This window comes from Felis catus, chromosome F2, assembly GCF_018350175.1.
Source record: "Felis catus isolate Fca126 chromosome F2, F.catus_Fca126_mat1.0, whole genome shotgun sequence".
In the NCBI taxonomy this organism is placed as follows: Eukaryota; Metazoa; Chordata; class Mammalia; order Carnivora; family Felidae; genus Felis; species Felis catus.
In genome coordinates this window covers 12937280-12957605 of record NC_058385.1, presented here as the reverse complement: position 1 = coordinate 12957605, position 20326 = coordinate 12937280, and the positions used below count along the sequence as shown (strand labels likewise).

General features: G+C 41.2%; 1 protein-coding gene across 7 annotated transcripts in view; it reads left to right on the top strand.

Moving 5' to 3' along the window:
• The first annotated feature begins 236 nt into the window (after positions 1-236).
• The window catches only part of ASPH (aspartate beta-hydroxylase), a 224123-nt gene continuing 204033 nt past the window's right edge, over positions 237-20326 (top strand). For 6 of the 7 annotated variants that reach the window (XM_045049890.1, XM_023248216.2, XM_045049889.1 and 3 more), the window contains exon 1: positions 237-1114. In XM_045049890.1, coding sequence (XP_044905825.1) covers positions 973-1114 — 142 coding nt within the window. In that variant the 5' untranslated portion in view covers positions 237-972. The remainder of the gene's footprint in view (positions 1115-20326) is intronic. The other variant, XM_045049887.1, reaches the window with a different exon arrangement.

Below are 20326 nucleotides of genomic sequence, written 5' to 3'. Positions count from 1 at the left end.
GGACCCACGGTTGGGGACACCAAGGAAAGATGACTGTAGGCGTGAGCCCAGCAGACGGAGATTTCAGACAGAGGGCGCTCTCCAAGGGCAAGAAAATGAACTTTTTGTTTTACATCTACACTTGCGCCTTTAACTAAGAGTCTCTGAAAATACTGATGGCACAAATTGAAGTCCTGCTTTAAAACCCAACCGATCAGTCACCTGTGACCTAGGCATCGAACTACTCACTCCTAACATCACCGTTTCAAAAATGGCTTAATACTACCACTGACAGGAAACAACTCTTTCGCAAGAAGCGGGACTGCATTCCTGGGTGTCCGTGCGTACAGTCAAGTGGGACGTGAACAAAATTCGCAGAGAAGGGCCTGGAGGCCGCGCGCTGGGTGTGAACGCAGCACACGTGTCCGCCGTCCCCGCCTCCTCGCCCCGCCCCATCCATCCCGATCTTACAGGGTCCGCCAACGCTCGCGAGAGCCCTCTTGGCTTCCACGTTTGCCACGTTCCAAAGGACCCAGACAGCCTGGAAAGTCGAAGGCGGCTCGCGCTCACAGGCGGCTGCGACGCTCCAGAACAGCCCCAAGTCTGCAGGGGGCGGGGAAGCACGGCAGGGTTCCACCCTTTCGCAGGAGCCGTTGTGATTGGCTGTCACCCCCGTCACTCAGCCTCCCCGAGGCGGGGAGGAGGCGGGGCTCGGGCGGGAAGGGGCGTGACCGAGGTGGGCCTGTGAGCCGCGCGCTCTCGCCTGGGGAAGGAGTCACAGGTTCGGCGCACGCGAGTGCTGGGCGCGCGCAGCCGGCACGCGGGCGAAAGTCCTCGGAGGCGCGGCGGGCGGTGCCGAGACCCAGGCGCAGCTGCAGGAGCGGCGGCCCGCACCCGCTGCAGCGCCGGCCGCCGTCAGCGGCCCCCGCGCCTCTGGTGTCCCGGCCCACTGAGGGAGCCCCCCACCCCTCACCCGTCTCAGTAGTGCGCGCAATGGCCCCGCGCAAGAATGCCAAGGGCGGCGGCGGCGGCAACAGCAGCAGCGGCAGCAGCAGCAGCAGCAGTGGCTCCGGCAGCGGCAGCCCGGGCGCAGGCACCAGCGGCGGCAGCAGTAGCAGCCCGGGGGCCCGGAGAGGTCAGAGGAGGCGTGCCGGGGAGGGCGAGTGGGGCCCCCTGGGAGGAGGGGCCCGGGCGGCGGGAGCTGCGGTTCCAGTTCCCCGGATCCCGCCGTGCATCTCCTCCATCCTCCGCGTCGCTCCTCCTTTTGGCGCGGGGCGGAGGCCGCGCTCCGTGGGCAGGCGGGCGGACCCGAGGGGCCGGGCGGAGCTGGGTCCGCGGCCTTGGGTTGGTCGCGCCGGGGAGCCCCTTCCCGGCTGACCCCTCACCTGCAGGGCGCCGCCGGGAGGGAGGTGATTGATCTGCTCTTGCTTGGCTTTGCGTGGAATGAAAGATGGGAGTGAGGGAGCCAGTCTACCTTTTTGCCTTGCACATTTTGGAGAGTTTGGACACGAGCCAGAGTCGGAGAAAATAAGTTCCTGCCAAACCAGCAGCTTTTAAGAGCAGCTCAAAGAATAATACTCGTGTGTGTGTGTGTGTGTGTGTGTGTGTGTGTGTGTGTGTGTGTGTAGGCGGGGGGTGGGGGGGAGGGAATGATTTGAATGTACTTGCAAATTATTTTCAATATTTTTGCCTTTATGTAGCTTTCTTAACATGCGTTGTAGTTGCCTTTAACGTATCGTAGAATACCGGGTGAACTTTGCTATTTGTTCACTTTGTCTTCTCTTTTTTTAAAAAATATGTTGGGTATTCACCTTTTTTCCTCCATGTGCTTACCCAGCAAAGAGAACAGTGCAGATGTTTTAAATCTGTTTCATCTCATATTTCAGTGGTTCTCAGTTTCTTTTATACTTCCTTGACTCACTTAGGATATTGAAACTGCAATACACATGTGTACGACTGCGAGCAGATGACCGTTTTGAAATGATTTAGACTTTTTGTTTCTGAGGTCTACACATAATCGTTTCATACGTAAAGAAAATAAATCAGATGACTATAGTCATGCTTCAAAGAATTATTTTTTAAATAGCACTTACCACTTTGTGAAAGTATCTTATTTTCCTGTGTATTGTCTTCCTGTCTTACCGCCTCCTCTTGTTCATTCCTATTCCCAACTCCTAGAATAGTCCCGGACCGTAATAGATGCTCAATAAATAATTAATGAGTGAATGAATAAATTTAAATGGTGAACGTAATGCAGTTAAAGTCATTGCACAAACTTAGACTCTAAAAGCTAATGCTTGTATTGTAAATGGAAAAAGATACACACAATTTGAAGTTCAAAGAAAGCATATTAGGGGGACCTGGGTGGCTCCGTTGGTTGAGTCAGACTCTTGATTTTAGCTCAGGTCATGATCCCAGGGTTGTAGAAACTATTTAAGATTGTCTCCCTCTCCCTCTCTCAACCTCTCTCCTCTTTCTCTCTCTCTCTGCCTGTCTCCCTCTGCCTGTCCCCTGCTCCTGTGTGCGCTCTCTCTCTCTCTCTCTCTCAAATAAAAAAAATTAAAAAGAAAGCATATTAATTCACTTTTGACATAAGTTTGTGTTCCATTGTCACTTGTCCTTAAATGCCGGCCAGTGCTTAGATGGGCAGAAGAGTAGATGAACGGTCCCGGGTGGCTTTGGCTACCCATGAAAAAATTTCCAAATGAGAAGAGCCTAAACACCAAGCAGTAGCACTGATGAACAAGACTGTTAGTTGTTAATTGTTGATGTTAACTGTTGTCAGAAGTTTTCTGTAGCTGTTTACAAACGAAGCACATCTTTGTTCCATTTTACCCTTCAGACTCATGAGAGGGCTGATTGCATCTGAGGAAGTGACTGTAGATAGACTATTACTTGGTTAGAATTAGTACTGGGGAATGTATATTGTGTTCCCACCTCTACTGGTTCAATAACTGAACCAGTTTTATTTTTTTTAATTTATTTATTTTGAGAGAGAGAGAGAGAGAGAGAGAGAGAGAGAGAATCCCAAGGAGGCTCTGCACTGTCAGCACAGAGCCTGATGTGGGGCTCGAACTCACGAACCCCGAGATCCTGACCTGAGCTGAAACCAAGACGCTTAACCGACTGAGCCACCCAGGCACCCCACTGAGTGAGTTTTAACAGGCAGATAATAAGTTTAGGAAATGTTACGACCTAAGTTAATATATTCTGACTTTCATATTCAAATATTTAAGAGCCAGCCCTGTCCATATTTGAGGATATGTAGCCTTTTAAGCATTGTTCACACTGATTTCATAATTGTCATGGAAAGACCTGGTATGTAAAAAAGAATATGTAAAAGAGAAAAGTAACTATATTACAGAAACAAAACACAAAACATTTAAAAAGTTGATATTGGGGGTCTTGCATGTTACGTGAGGAGTATTCTTTTTCTGTAATCATATTTTGTAGTAAATACAGACTTCTGACTGTGGGCCAGGTACAACCACCGGAGATGGAAACAAGGATTCTTTCAGCCTTAAGCAGTTACACTACAGTGTGAAAGTGTGATCCTGTTTATATTGTTTGCTTACAGCAGGTTATACCTGAAACATTAAGCCCACTTCCTTTTTGTTGTTTATTGAGTCACTGAGGTATAGACGTGGATTCTCAAACTGTTCTCATCTGCTGGGGAAATCATAGAAGCTGAAGAAACTTTAGCAGTGGCATTACCCTAAAGCCCATTCAGTTCCCTTCTCTAACTTTATAGATGAGGAAATTAATTTCCATAAAAGTTGTATAATTTATTAAAGGTTGCATGGGTCTTGGAAACCCAGCTAGTTAATGGAAGATCCAAGGCTAGAACTCAAGTTTTCTGTCATTCGTTCACTAGACCATGGTACTCGAATTGTGGGTCCTCTAATTTGGGAGATTTTATGGGAATTTTAGAGTTGAAATAGACCATCCATTTCCTTCTGCAGATCATCTCTTCCTTTCTGGCTGTGTCTGTGGCATACTACAATAGTTTATCTAATAAATGCTGTTTTTTTTCACACCAACAATTGATTTTGACTAAAATTGTATTTGAAATAGTTCATTTAAAATCTTAATTTGAGAAGGAGTACATGGGCTCAAATAGTAAGTTTTTTGAGATGTTTTGCATTGACAGTCCTAAGTTGATGACATTGGTCACATTAAACATTGTTTCTTCAATTTTTGTATAAAAGTATGGGAGGAGGACTTCAAAACATGCACTTGAGGGAAAAAGTGATTCTCTGGCCTTCTTTCTTTGTGATCATTTTGTTGACAAGTGATGTTTAGGACGTAGGGGTTTACAGAGCAGATTTTTTATTGACCAGTGACATTTAGACGTAGGGGGTTTATAGAGCAGATTTTATTGACAAGCAACGTTTAGGATGTAGGGGTTTATAGAGCAGATTTTTTAAAGCAACTGTCTGCTTTTCATTTACATCTTCGACTTAAATTGAAAACTAATAAAATGTCTAGTTTCATACAGAGCTCAATTTTACCTTTTCAGTTTTACTCTTTAAAATATAAAATAAACATGAGCAAAGTGGACATACTGCCTTTAACTAGCGTATAAAACTTTAACTTTTCAGTTGGGGCCAGGGGAAACCTATTTCAGATTTATTGATTGGAACATTTTTGGTTAGGAAGGATCACGATGGCCTTTGGGGCTTTGTTTGTAGCTTACAGACACTGGTATGTGTAGTGTTTTTGTTTGGTTAGCTTTTCCTTTTTGAGGATCATTAAGTCTTTCCCTGTAGCTTCTTGTAACATGCTAGAGGGATGTAAACATCTGTTTGTCTAGTTGTGTCAGGCTAGTACATTACCCTTTACCGGTAGGTGTCACTGTAGAATATGTTTTGCTCTTTCAGTTTGAAGTTTCAGATTATATAACACCGCTTAGTTTTTTCATTTAGTCAGTTCTGTACATATTCGGAAGTATTGATGGACAGCAACTTAAAGACTAGTAGCCATTGAACTCAAGGTCTCTAACAGATTTTGAAATTCAGTAGTTAGAGTTGGCTTCTAGTAGCAGTATTTATTTAGCTTATCTTACTTAGAATTAAGTGCATTCATGTATTATCTGTAAAATGTATGCATTCACAGATTCATTTGATGGATACTAATCATTTAGAAATTTGCTTTCTTTCTTTCGTTCTTTCATTGTTTCTTTCGTTCTTTCTTTCTGTACCTCTTGGACTACTCAGTTAACATAGACACATTGCTGATTGCATTCTGGTTCCCTTGAATTCAGAGGCCTTCATGAAATTCCCTTTCTTTATCCAAATGTTATCAGTTAGGGCCAGTTGCTTAACCCTCCCTTAGTCATTCTGGGATGAAAAGATAGCAAGGCCGTAACTCTTCTACTGCAAGAACTGGGTGCTAGTTTGTGTTCAGTTGCACGGCATTCTGTTCAGCCTGGTCAGATCATATGAAACCAAGGACTAACAGATGTTCTGAGGGAATTCTTGAACACAATTTTAAAAGAACAAACATATTAACCTGTAGGAAGTAAAAGGAGAGATCTCTATTTTAGTCTTCTTTAAAATCCCTTGTGGCAGAGAGATTGCTAGAAAAGAAGTTTTCATTTTCTGCTAATTAGCAACAAAGTAACTTGGAAAAAGGCTCAAGTGGTTTGTCTATCTTATTTTTAGTTAGTACAGAAGTTTAACCCCTGAGCTCGCTGGTCCCAGTAGAATAACTAACTTTTTTTTTTTTTCTTTTTTCTCTAGAAAGGAATGTACGTTGGGAGTCTATTAACCTGGATTTATGTCCATTTAAGACCTGTATAGCTAGTCTCTCTCAGAATCTCTTATCTCGGTCTCCCCAGATGGGAAGAATTCTTCTTTCATTTCATAGTTGTAAAAGCCCTCAAACCAATCTTCTGTGCCTTTGTGTTTCTCAGATGCATTCATTAAAGTGTCTCTAGTGGTAAGGGTGGTCAATATAAGGCTGCAGAGCTAAGCAGGTCATTGCATGCTTGCATTTTTTTATGATTGAAAAAGAAATCATTTTCTAATATGTTCTGTTAGCACATTTAGGTAGGATGGCTGTCCTAGCAATAGTGTTTATGCTGTGGCTTGGAGTATCACCTGACACATTGTTTTCTGTCTCTGAGGGTGAAAGTATGCTCTTTGCACAGCAACCTTCGACTTGCTGATTGACTCTCCAATCCGTGGAGATGTGTTACATTCTTTTATTATACTGGAGCTCGGATACATTTTAGTCTTTTGACGCTACTCCAGCACACTATTTTTAATATGAAAATATGCAACTTTGTGTCTTAGAGACTTCTGCATCTCCTAAGTAGTTTGATTTCATTTTGTACTAAGTATCTTAGTACTAAGATCTTGTATCTTGTACTAAGTATCTTTTGTACTAAGATACAGAAAAAAAAGTTTTTAGTTAACTTCCCTTTAATAAAACTGGAATGTATTTAGAGCCCCTCTACAATTTACTCCAGTCTCTGGGGAAAAAGCATCACCTGTCGGGAGATATGGGGGTGCTTGGGTTCACTGTCATGTTTCAGTATCTGCTGCCCCAGTATCTGCTCAGCTCTCCCGCAGGAGTGTGAGTCTGTCTGGGTGGATTCGTGTCTGGTTCGGCCCCGGTCCTACCGTTCTGGCCATGTCTGCTACAAGACTCGATGTTCATTTCTTTGTTCTCTGTGTGTCAACTGTAGGCATATATTCTGGAGTCCATGCTTTAACCTTTCTCGTTCTTCTAGTAGTGCTGGGAGCCAAGATGGTATTTTCTTGTCATTCATTCATTACTTATTTATTTTTCTTAAGTTTGATTCTCCTGCAGTGAGGGAGCTTCAGGCATTTGGTCTGCATTTTGTATTTGTTTTTCAGGGATGTGTCTTAGTTACCTTTGGCTGATGTTATCTTTTACTGGGAAATCACTGAATGCAGTTTAGTTCTCATCAGATTGATGACACTTGAGGACACATTTGCTACACTTAAGCTGTTAGACTCAGGAAGTTTTGAATTTACTTGGTGAAATAAATCTTTAAAAAAAATAGCGTATCAGAACTTTTGAAGGATTTGGGCTGGTCTTTGGCTCCCTGTGAGATCCAGGTGGCTTTGCCTAGTCATTCTGGCTGTTGTAGAACTGTCATCATCTGCCATAGATGCTCTCTGTGCTCTAAAGCGGATGGGGGTGGTGAGTCAAGTGGGGCTAGGGTGGTGGAGGAGGGGTGTCCAGTTAAAGCAGAGTGGAAAGCACTATTGCAGTACTTGGAGAAATGCCAGCACTTCTCTCCCACAAATGTGCCTGCACATTTAACCCAGTGACTCATTCTGTACGGAAGCCAGCCTTCATTTTAAAGTGAGAGAATATTGTTTGATAAATAACCAGTATGGTGTAAACTCGGTGTTGTTTTGATGTTATGCTTTCTCACTTGTTTCTGAAGGGAAAAAAATGAATTTATTTGTTTCTTTTGAGAGAGAGAAGGAGAGAGTGTGAGTGAGGGAGGGGCAGAGGGAGAAGGGAGAGAGAGAATCCCAAGCAGGTTCCACACTGTCAGTGCAGAGCCCAACATAAGGCTCAAACTCACAAGCCATGAGATCATGACCTGAGCTGCGATCAAGAGTCAGACGCTTGACTGAGCCACCTAGGTGCCCCTAACTTCTATTTCTTGTTTAGCATGTCACTGATATACATAATTCCCTCCCCTCCTCCTCATTTTTCATGCTGTCTTATATTTCACTTTTCCTGAAAACTTATACTGGAAAGCCTTTTGGCCTTAGGTTCACATGTAAATTTTATCTAGGAGCAGTTAATAAAAATCTGTGTTGTAAATATTTGTTGAAAGTGTATCTAGCATGTAACTTCACTTTTCCATTCTTTGAATCAAGTTGCTTCGAATGATCGTCACTTACTGAGTTCTATAAATTAATTCATCCTTTTTGTCAGTGAGCCATCTCGCTAACTTCTAGAATTCACATATTTCTATGTACTGTTCTTTAAAACTCTCTCTCTGAAATATTGCATGTTTTAAGACCTATAAATAGGTATAAAGAGTAATGCAGTGGGATATATCCACTATCCAGGTGAAGAAATAAAATGTTACCAAGTTCTCAGTTTCTCCTCTCCTGTGTTATCCCTTCCCAGCCACTCTTACACATTTTGTGACAATTATTTTCCTGTATCTCTTTATAATGTATAATATATAGGCATGCAGATAAATGTGTGATATAAGGTCATGTTGGACATTATATACTATGCATCCATTTGTGTAGATATACCTATCGTTAAAAGCCGTACATAAAAACTGCTTAAGAAGTATATATATATATATATATATATATATATATGTGTGTGTGTGTGTGTGTGTGTGTATACACACACATATATAGCATGTACAAATGTAAATTTGTTTAGCACATGTGAAAAGTTTTGTGAATAGGCTCCTACTTGGCATACTAGATTGGCACCATTTGTTTGGAATTCTACCAAATCTGGCCCTTTGTTTCGTGTATATAGCTCCTCCCTGTATGAATGTGCTGGTTTTTATTCATCCTGCTGTCAAAGACCACTTTCCATCTTTTCTATAGTTTTCTTTTTTCAAACACTACTGCTCTGAACATTCTTGTAGCTACCCATCCCCTTGTGTATATGTGTATATGTCTGAGTGTTTTTCTAGATTGGGATCTTTGGTCATAAAAATGAGTATATTAAACTCAACTAGCTCCTGCCATCTAAGTGGTAGTATCTGTTCACACTCCCACTCGCCGAGGATACAGTTCCTTTTTGCTGCAACCACGTTACCAACACTGGGTGAGGTTTAATATTTGTACGTTTAGTGGGTACAAAGTAGTTATTTTGCGGTTTTACTTTGTGCATTTACTTTGTGCAGTTATTTTGTGCATTTACTTGATCCACAGTGAGATTGCTCCAGAGAACGGCGATTTGTGTTTCCTTTTCTGTGAATTCCTGTTCATATAATTTGTCTATTTTTCTGGTGTTTTGTTGGTGTTGTTTTTGTTTGTTTTGTTTTGCATTTTTTATTTCGATTTGTAGAATTTCTTTTCTGTATCCCGAACCTTTTGATTACTTCTCCCAATCTGATTGTCTTGTCATTTTCTATAGTATATTTTGTCAAACAGAATTTTAAGACTTTAATGTATTAAGAATATCATTTTTACTTTATGGTTTGTACCTTTGTGCTTTAAAACATCCTTTGTAACACAGGGATCATAAAACATTCTCTTATTCTAAAATGTCTTAAGTTTTGTCTTTTCACATTTAGATCTCTAAACTACGAAGTGTAGATTTATTGTGTATATTGTGAGGTAGAGATCTGATTCAATATTTTTTTTTTAATTTTTTTTTCAACGTTTATTTATTTTTGGGACAGAGAGAGACAGAGCATGAACGGGGGAGGGGCAGAGAGAGAGGGAGACACAGAATCGGAAACAGGCTCCAGGCTCCAAGCCATCAGCCCAGAGCCTGACGCGGGGCTCGAACTCATGGACCGCGAGATCGTGACCTGGCTGAAGTCGGACGCTTAACCGACTGCGCCACCCAGGCGCCCCTGATTCAATATTTTTAAAAAAACGGATGATGAAAATTTTCTGCACCATCAGTTGAAGTGTCTTCTACGCTAATCTGCAGTATCCCGTTTTGTGTATAAATCTGTGTGGCTCCGTTTTATTCCCAGTGTGTAGGAGCAGTACGTCACTGAGTCACTCTGTAGTGTATCAGGCACGTGCTCTGCCTCGTCTTTATACCATTGTCCTTGCTTTTTATTGGGACCTTTCCGTGACCATGACAATACCTTTTAGCATCGGCTTATTAAGTAAGTTTCATGAGAAATGCTTCAGGATTTTGACTGGAATTGTATTGAATTTATAGCACAATTTGAGGCAGGGCGCCTGGGTAACTCAGTCAGTTAAGCATCTGACTGCGGCTCAGATAATGATCTCGTGTTTCCTGGGTTCGAGCCCTGCGTGGGGCTCTGTGCTGACAGCTCAGAGCCTGGAACCTGCTTCAGATTCTGTCTCCCTCTTTCTCTGCCCCTCCCCTGCTCATGCTCTGTCTCTCTCTCTCTCTCTCTCTCTCTCTCTCTCTCTCTCTGTTTCTCTCAAAAATAAATAAACATTAAAAAAAATTTGAAAAAAAAACAATTTGAGGCAAATATACATTTAGAATACCAGGTCTTTCTCTGCATGAACATGGTATAATTTCCTATTTATTTAAGCCTTATAATTCACTTTTATGATCTTATCCAAAACTTATATACATCTTTACATTTAGCCTGGGTACTTCATATATTTCTATTTTTTAAACCAGTATTTTATCATCAAACCTTTAGACTGTGCACCCAAGTTACGAGAATTGTACAATGACTCTACCACCTAGATTTTACAGTGCTTAGCGTTTAATATATCTGCTTTACATTGTACTGATCAATTTGTCTGTCTTTTTATGCTTTTCAGAGTAAGTGCTAGTCACCAGTACACCTCATCCTAAATGTTTACACGTGTCTGACATTAACTGGGGCTTAACATTTGTTTATGGGTTTTTTTCACCCCCTGAGGGAATGTTTGCCTATAGGGAATCACACAAATCTTAGTGTAATATCCTCAAATAGTCTTTATAAATGTTTACATCTGCATGACCCAACCTGTTAAGACAGAATATGTCTGTCACCCCAGAAGATTCTCTCAAGTCCCTTGCTAGCCACCACCTCTGCCTTCAGAGGCAATCATCACACTGTATTTTTTCACCAGAGGCGGGTGTTCTCTGTTCTAGAACTTTATTTTGTAAGTACTTTTTAAGTGTTCTTTGAGTCGGCACAGTTTTGAGGTTTACCCATGTTGCATGTATGAGTATCTCGTTGTGTTTATTGCCAACTAGTCCATTGTGTGACCGTAGCACAGCATGCTGACCTTTTCTTTCACTGGTGGACACGTGGGTTATTCCTAGTTTGGACTATTAGGAAGAGCATTCTGTGAATATTACAATATTGGAGGGTTTTTGGTTTTGTTTTTTGTGTTTTGTTTTTTAGTATGTCTTCATTTCTCAGAGTAAATACCTAGGAGAGGAATTACTGGGATTATAAGGTAGGTGTTTGTTTAGTTTTATAAAAAAACTGCCAGATTATTTTCCAGAGTGGTTGTACAATATATCTTACACTCCCACCAACAGTGTGTGGGATTTCTGCTTCTTCTACGTCTGCACCAGCATCTGGTGTTGTCAGTCTTCTTAATTTTAGCCATTCTGGTGGGTGTCAGTGGCTTCTCGTTGTCGTTTAAAATTGCTTTTTGCCGATTTCCCTGAGGACTGGTGACATCATGTGCTTTCCCTTGTGCTCATTGGTCATCTACATTATCTTCTTTTGCAAAGTTTCCGTTTACCTCTTTTGCCTGTTTTTTTTCTTTTGCCTATTATTGCTTTTTTTTAAAAAAAATTTTGTTATTGAGTCGTAATTTTTACATATTCTGGATAGAAGTTCTTTTCAGTTATGTGTATTGCAAATCATTTCTCCCAGGCTGGAGCTTACCTTTTCCTTACTAGCATATTTTGAAAAGCAACTATTTTTATATTGATGTTTAGTTCTTAATGGGTTTTGCTTTCTGTATCTTACCTAAGAAACTTTTCTTATTTTCTTTTTCCTCTTTTTGCCTTTTTCTCCCTATTTTCAAGTTACAAAGCTATCCTGTTATATTTTCTTTTAGAAGTTTTGTAGTTTTAGTTTCAAGGTTCAGGTTTGTGATCCACTTCAGATAAATTTTGGATGAGTGTTATGTTTTTCCATTTGGATATTCAGTTGTTGTGGCATCATTTGTTGAAAAGACTTTGCTTTCATCATTAGATCGCTTTTGGTGCCTTGGTCAGAAAGCAAATGACAGTATAATTGTAGATCTGTCTCTGGGCACTCTATTCTGTCTTTTTGTTTTCTGTCTGTACCATGCCTTTATCACACACCCTTGATTAGTCTAGCTATATTGTAAGTCTTAAAACCAGGTAGTGTAGATCTTCCAACTTTGTTGTTCTTTATGAGCTGGCTCTGGATATTCTAGGTCCTTTGTATACCCATGTATATTTTAGAATCAACTGATCAATTTCTACAGACTAAAGCATGCTACGGTTTGGAATTAGAATTCATGGGGGGCTCCCGGGTGGCTCAGTCGGTTAAGTGTCCGACTTCAGCTCAGGTCATGATCTCACAACTCTTGAGTTCGAGCCCCACGTCGGGCTCTGTGCTGACAGCTCAGAGCCTGGAGCCTGCTTCGGATTCTGTGTCTCCCTCTCTCTCTGCCCCTCCCCTGCTCATGCTCTGTCTCTCTCTCTCTTTCTCTCTCTGTTTCTCAAAAATAAATTTAAAAAACTAAAAAAAAAAAAAAAAGAATTCATTGAACGTATAGACCCAGTTCAGTTGAAATGACATCTTAGTGATACTGAGTTTTCTAATCCCTGGCAGTGGAATAGATTCATTTATTGAGGCCTATAATTTGTTTCTGCTTTCTTTTGTAGCTTTTGGTGTTAAGATCTTACACATTTTTTGTTAAATATTTTTCTAAATATTTTATGCTTTTGATGCTTTTATATTGTATTTAAATTTTTTATTTTCCTGTTATTTCTTCCTAGCATATAGACATAGAACTTATATTTGTACCCATGTGACTTTGCAAAAATTCATTTATTTTATCAAAAAAGTGATTCCTTAGGATTTTTCTCTGTAAGTACCATGTCGTGTACGAATAGAGTTTTATATATTTTTTTCTAATCTGTGAATCTTTTATTTATTTTCTTGGCTGACTATGCTATCTAGGACCTACAATACAATGTTGAATAGAAATGATGTAGACATTCTGCCTTTGTTTATTATGATTTTAGTGGCAAAAGTGTTTGGCTTTTCACCATTAAGTATATAATATTATTTCTAGGTGTTTTATAGATGCTTTGTATTGGGTTGGGGTATTCCTTTGTATTTCTAGGCTGAGAATTTTGTCAGATAATTTTTCTCTAATCGAAATGATCCTATGGTTTTTTTCCCTTATTGTTAATGTGGTAAATTATATTTATTGGTGTATTTATTTATTTAATTTAGTGAGAGAGAATGCAAGCAGGAGACAGGGGCAGAGGGAGAGAGAGAGAGAGAGAGAGAGAGAGAGAATCTCCATGCTCAGTGCAGAGCCTGATGCACAGCTTTATCTCATGACCCTGGGATCGTGACTTGAGCCAAAATCAAATCAAGAGTGTGATGCTCAACCAACTGAGCCACCCAGGCGCCCCTTTATTGATGTTTTGAATGAGAAATCACCCTTGCATTCCTGGAATAAGCCTCACTTGGATGTGATATCTTGTGTATATTGTGCTTTCTTTCCTAATCTTTTGTTAACAGTCTTGTATCTGTGTTCATTGTGGTGTCTCTCCCAATTGGATGGGACTCCCCAAATATTGGGTCACCCTACAGGCTGGAAGCTTGTGGCCCGGGTGGTGAAATGATTCACCTGAGGCAGAACAAGGAAGCAGCAAGCAGGCCAGCTAAGGAGAGACTGCAACATAGCAGTGGGTAGGGGCTGTATTTATTTCATTTTATTTTTTAAGTTTATTTATTTATTTGGGGGGGGGGGGGCGTTAAGAGCAGAGACAGAAGGAGAGAGAATTCCAAGCAGGCTCCGTGCTGTCTGCGCAGAGCCAGGCTTGGGGCTCGAACCCACAAACCATGAGTTCATGACCTGAGCCGAGATCGAGAATCTGATGCTTAGCTGACTGAGCCACCCAGGCGCCCTGGGTGGGAGCTGTATTTAAAGGGGGGAGGTGAGGAGTTATAGGGATGTATGGAATTTTCCCTTTTTTGGTAACCATGCCTGGTTGTAAGTAGTCCATTGGTTAGTAGGGCCTGTGGATATTTTGAGGTGGGTCACCTAATGGGCCTGTCTGGTATTCTGCTCAGTGGTCGCTGCGGATCCTTTCCACATTCCATTGTTCAAGCCTGTTGCCTAAAAGTAGCGTCCACATTCATGAGGCATATGGGTTTATAGTTTCCTCCTGCCTTCTCTTCTCTCCTTCTCCTCCTTTCCCCTTTCTCCCTGCCTTCCCTGGCTTGCCCTCTTCCCCTTACTAGGAATTATGATTAGTACTAAATTTTCTCTGCATCAGTGGTTTAATATTTAATTTATAAAATTTATATAATTGTTCTTCCATATTTTAACTGGTAAATTATAGCAATAGACATTCTAATTTAAAACCAGTCTTACATTTCAGTGAAAAATTCAGCCTTGTAATAGTACATATTTTTCATATTATTGGATTAGTTTTGTTACTATATCCATAAATAGGGGTGCCTGGGTGGCTCAGTTGGTTAAGCATCTGACTCTTGATCTCAGCTCAGGTCTTGATTTCAGGGTCATGAGTTCAAGCCCCACATTGGCCTCCATGCTGGGCTTGAAGCCTACTTAAAAAAAAAATCTGTATCTGTATCTGTATATCTATATATCTATATCTATATATCTATATCTATATCTATATCTATATCTAGGTTTATCTATAAATAAAATTGACCTGTAATTTCCTTTGTTGGTGATGTTGTCCGGGTTATTCTACCACATAAATGAATTTAGGAGTATTTCCTCTTCTTCTATTCTTTGGCATATTCTTTGGAATTTCTTTGGAATTTCTTCTATTCTTTGGAATAGTCTTAGGGGATTAGTAGAGTTCATTTGAACTTTTTTGTCATTTACCCACAATTAGAGACGGTTTGGGGTAGGTTTCACTTTTTAAATGTTTGAATGACCATTTTAGTTTCTGTTTCTTGAGTCAGGTTGCCTAGGGTACATTTTGTTTCTTCTTAGACATATTACCTTTATTAAAAAGTTTTCTGTCTGAGTTTTCAAACTTAGGGCATCAAATTGTTTATGGTTTTAGCTTTACCTTGTAAACAGAATACCACTATTGCGTGCCTGCTATTACTTTGCAGTGAAATAAAGTTATTTAGAAAGGTCACTAAATATTAACTGTCTGTAAATTCGAGTTACTTTTTAGACAGAATTTTTTCTGAGCTTATTGAAGTGAAAAGTCTTTATAAAATAAACGGGATACTCTAATACCTGTGAGAAGGTAAACCATTCGATACTGGTAATTTGGTTGGATTGACTTGCTCTGGTGCCCATTTTCCTGCTTAAATGGTAATTCAAGACTGGCACTGGATACGTTACTTTGTTCAGAACTGAAATTTCTTTGTGAGTAGAACATAATGCTTATTTGGGGAACGTTCAGCTTAACTTGATTATTTTATGGGTTTTAACTACTCAGTCTATTTAGTTGTAAACAGTCCATACACCCGGAGGTCTAGGGTACCTGATGCAGATCTGAGATACAGTTACTGATGGGCTCTGTATCTCATATGAAGGTACCAGTAGATTTATGTGCCCTGTGTTTCCATTTCCCTTTTATTCTGTGAGATTATAAAGGTAGGATGTTTTTAAGGTGAAATTAATGTATGTGAAGGTACAAAGCTCATGAAACAACTTGGATTTTTTTTTCTTCTAGAGGTAGTACAGTATTTGTATCAGTACTGCAAATTTGCATTAGGCTACTTTTTCAGAATTCTGTTGTGATCAATGGGGCATTTAAGATGACTGAACTAGGACAGAGTAAGGTTGAGTAAGACTGAGTAAGGTAAAGAACTGTTCAGTAGCTCAGATAAGTACTGATTTGGAATAAATGATGTGCATTTGAGACCTTCCTCCTCAGCTGGCCCCTCGGCAATGTCTTGCAGTCCATCTGTGTGTTCGTAGTTGACATTTACCCGTGTTTTCAGTAATAGCTATTTAAATCTTCAACAACTTGAGCTTCATACCTGACTACTTCCCATTGCATTTTGACAGATGACTTCCTCCCATTGTGTAGAGAACTCAGGGACATCCTCAAGAGTCTCTTATCTCTGGCATGATGGGTGGGGCTTGGCCTCTGAGGTGCTAGACTTTGGGAGCAGACTGAACACGAGGCTGATTTATATCCCTCCACCTCCCGAGTGAGGAGACAGGAGTCTGGGACCTCATCTAAGACGGCTGCAAAAGCCTGTTCAGTTGAGGCTCTTGGCAAGATATTGCTTTAATTTTGCACATGAGAGTATGCAAAGACTAAGCTCATGAGGTGTATCTTTAATGTGTAGTTTAGTATAGTCCCTATTCTTTCTTTAGACTTAGGAAGAGGCCCAGTAGGGTGGAGGGTGAGGGGAGATGAGCAGTACCACAGATAGAATTTAAAATCTTGGGGGGCGCCTGGGTGGCGCGGTCGGTTAAGCGTCCGACTTCAGCCAGGTCACGATCTCACGGTCAGTGAGTTCGAGCCCCGCGTCGGGCTCTGGGCTGATGGCTCAGAGCCTGGAGCCTGTTTCCGATTCTGTGTCTCCCTCTCTCTCTGCCCCTCCCCCGTTCATGCTCTGTCTCTCTCTGTCCCAAAAATAAAATAAACGTTGAAAAAAAAATTTAAAAAAAAAAAAAGAATTTAAAATCTTGGTAGTCGCAACCTTTATAGACCTCTGGGTTCCCACCTGTTTAAGAGAAGAGCAAAGACTGGGGCAGGAGCCCTGGGCCCCCACTGAGGGAACCTTCGCTTCATTATAAAGGTGTGTCCACACCACTGAGCCATCACTTATCTCCCCCTGAGAGCTCTCCTTTTCTGCACCTTCTCGCAGCTTTTCCCCCTTTCTTTAGTTTCTCTCATTTAATGAAAACCAAAACAAAACACAAAAGCCTCCTTCTGGTCTGCCTCCCGTACCCAGCCAGATACCACAAACAGTAACCTGGGTTCCTTTTCTTCTCCTTTCCTTCAGGCCTTGCCGGGGTCAACAGAGGCTCCATTAACCCCAGATCCCCTGGGCAAGATCTTGTTCCTTTTCTGTAGCTGCTCGCTGAAGGGTGTCTTCCCAGGATTCTTTGCTTGGCCTTGTTCTAATCCTATGCTGCACACTCTCTGTAGCTTTAACTACTGTCTATTGATGCTTTCCAATGCTTGCTGCTCCTGAGCTGTCAACTTAAGTACTAACAATAACGACAGATGAAGAACCTAACTGCCCCTTCCTGAGTGCTCACTATGTCAGACATTGTGTGCTTCTGTAACTTGGCATTTAATCCTCATAGTAATTCTCTGACTCTTCTTTTTGTAGGCAAAGAAATGGAAGCTTAGATTAATTTGTCAAATATCATGGAGCCATTAACACTTGGAACTGGAGTTGCGATCCCAATTCCGAGTCTAAAGCTTCTTTCGTTGAACATTTTAGATCCTTTAGTGGTGGCTTAGATTACTTATAACTGGCCCTATCTCATCCCTGGCATACCTACTTTGTAAAGTGGAAGCTAGGTCATACCCCTTCCTTATTTGAAAGCTCTGAGTACTTCCCCAAGTAGTCAAGATGCAGCTTAAATTCCTTAGCTTGATCTAGGGAGCACTTCGTGATCTTGCCCCTCTTACCCTCTGTAGCCATTCTCAGCCTCACTGTCTGTGTTTACACTAATTAAGCCATATTCAGTCACTTTCTGTAGTCTCTGTATCTACACGTACTGTTTCTTCTGGGATAGCTCCTCACTTTGCCTCTCCCTGCGCGACTCCTAAATATTCTTCACAATTTAGCTCCTTCATAGTCCTTCCAGTCCATTGTCTTCCCATAACCCGGGCTTTGTTGACCCCACACCCCCAAGCACAAGGTTCTGTAGCACCCTACGTATCACTATTTTAGCATCTTCGTTCACTTATCGGTTCCTTCAGCAGAGGAAAGTGTGACCCAATCAGGCATCAGACTGGACTGGACCCAAGCACCGGCTCTGCCACTCATGGTTGACTTTTAGTAGGTCTTCAGACCTCTTTTAGTATCTTTAACTCTCTCTCCCATTTTAAAATAAAGATAACAGTACTTGCATCATAGTTAAAAGGATTGATGACAAAGGGTCACGTAGTAAGTGCTTCATTGATATGGTTGTTAAATATGGTGATAGTGATATTCCCCGTGAACAAAACAGATATTTTGTTTCAATATTTGTAATGATCTGTGGTCTTCTATTCTTGGCTTGATTGTAAGGGCAACATCTGTGGTAGGGACAGATACCAGACTGAAACTTCCATAAACAAGTAGGAATTTATTTCATTTCAAAAGATGTGATATGATCACACCAGATGTGGTACGATCAGTGGCTTGAGATGGCTTCAGGGACTCGCATTCCTTCTGCTTCTCCATTCTGATTCTCAGCCTACTTTCATCTTGAGGCTGGCCCCTCGCCCGGAGGTAGGAAGGTAGCTGGCGGCAGTGGAGGTTGCATGCTTCCTTGTTTCTGTTCGGTGGAAGGAAAGAAGCTCCTTTTTCTCTTTTGCTCAGACTGAGAGTCCTTGCGTGCATTGCTTCATACTGGCTTAGGCCTGCCTAAGTCACTGGCTGTGGAGTGATTACCAGGATTGTTTAGATCAGGGTCAGCAGTGCCCATCATACAGTCGCCCTTGCAGCTTCTCAGCTGTGCTGTTGGAGCACAAAACCGCCACAGACAACAATGTAAGCAGACAAATAACAGCTGGGTTCCAGCAAAATTTTGTTTATGGGCGTGGACATTTGAATTGCGTACCATTTTCTCATGTTAGTAAGTTTTTGTCTTTGACTTCTTTTCCCTTGGTCTAGAAAGTGAAAAACATTCATAAGCTCATGGTTCATACCGAAGAGGGAGGTCGGCTGTCATTTGCTCATCCTGGTCTAGAGTAATCGGGAGGGTTGAGAGAGCTACTCTTAATGTTTATGTAGGCAAACAGCATGTTTTGTTTTCTTTTTAACTCTAGTGCTTAAATGATTGCCTGTATGTAGTAGGTAATTAATATTGGAATGAACAAATACAGGTAAAAGCCTTCCTTCCAGTGGACCAGGGAAGGGTCCTGTGGACAGGGGCTGTGTTTTTGTGTATTCTACATTGCCGTGAATGTAATAAGTGTGCACATACCATGCATTGCATGGATGGATTTTTTTTTTTCCAGGTTGATGTTATGGGCAAGAGAGCAGATAAAAAATTCCTAGTGAAGTTGTAAGTGTTGGAGCTGAAGAAAAAGAACAATTATTAGGGGTGTGCGTTCTTCGCTGATGTGGAGGATTGTTTAAATAAGTCAGGTCTTTTAATAGGTTCTGTTTAGGCACCGGCACCACACTAATAGTTCCCCCAAGGTAGTAGCTACACCCACGGAAGCCATCCCCATTCCTCGTATTCTCATTTTGCAGTTTGCATTCTGATGGGGAAGAAGGTTCCACAGCTATTTTATTTGTTCTGCATTTTGTGAAATTAGAAAAGCTCGCTTACTTTGGAAGATGCTGATTTTCCCATCACTTTACTTTTAGATGTGACTCAAAGACAGGCCAGAATTATTTACTGAATAATGAAATTCTGCTCACTTTTTTTTTGTTTGTTTGTTTTGGCTTTTAAAATTCCTTTATAAGAATTATGAATATTTCCTCTTTGACTCAAGGTAATGTTTTGTCAGTTTTGATTAAAGGTTAAAAAAATATGAAGTGAACAGAGCTAACATTTATAAAGAAAACTTTGGGGCGGGGGGGGCGCCTGGGTCGCTCAGTTCATTGAGCATCTGACTCTTGATTTCCGCTCAGGTCATGATCCCAGGGCTGTGGGATTAAGCCCCATGTGGGGCTTCACATGGAGCGTGGAGCCTGCTTGGGAATCTCTCTCTCTCTCTCTCTCTCTCTCTCTCTCTCTCTCTCTCTCTCTCTCTCTCTTTCTCTCCCTCTGCCCCTCTCCCCGACTTGTGTGCGCTCTCTCAAATAAAGTGAAATAAATTAATAAAATAAAATAGAAGAATTTGGAACAGATTGTACCTTAGAATGCTGTATCTTTAAAATTCAAGACTGTGATTCTTCCCAAATGATTATTTTTATCCATATGGGATATATACCCTAACATAGTACTTAGCAAAATGAATTTTTAGTTTATTTTTATTTGATTTTCTCCTTCACTGGGGCTGTAGGCTAAGTGGCCTCTCTTGTTCATTGCTGTAGCATAGGGTAGGGTTTTCAAGAGTATTTGTTGAATGAATGAATATTCAGATGTATGGAGAAAACCTTTTTAAAATATACCATCCTGGGATTTTTATTGCTTTGTGTCTTAAAATCCGTATTAGTTTATAGAGCTGAAATGTCTTTGTTTTGCTGATCTGTATGACGTAGACTGGAGATGTTGCATTGAGGGCAGTATTTTTATCCAGGACGATGTTAAAACTACTTGCCCACTGCCACAGGAGAGGCCTCACCCGTTCAGAAGGACAGCACCTGTATAGCGTACCTGTGCCTTCTGCCTGAACATTAGCGTCTCTGTAACTTGCGTGGGCTTTGGGGCTTCAG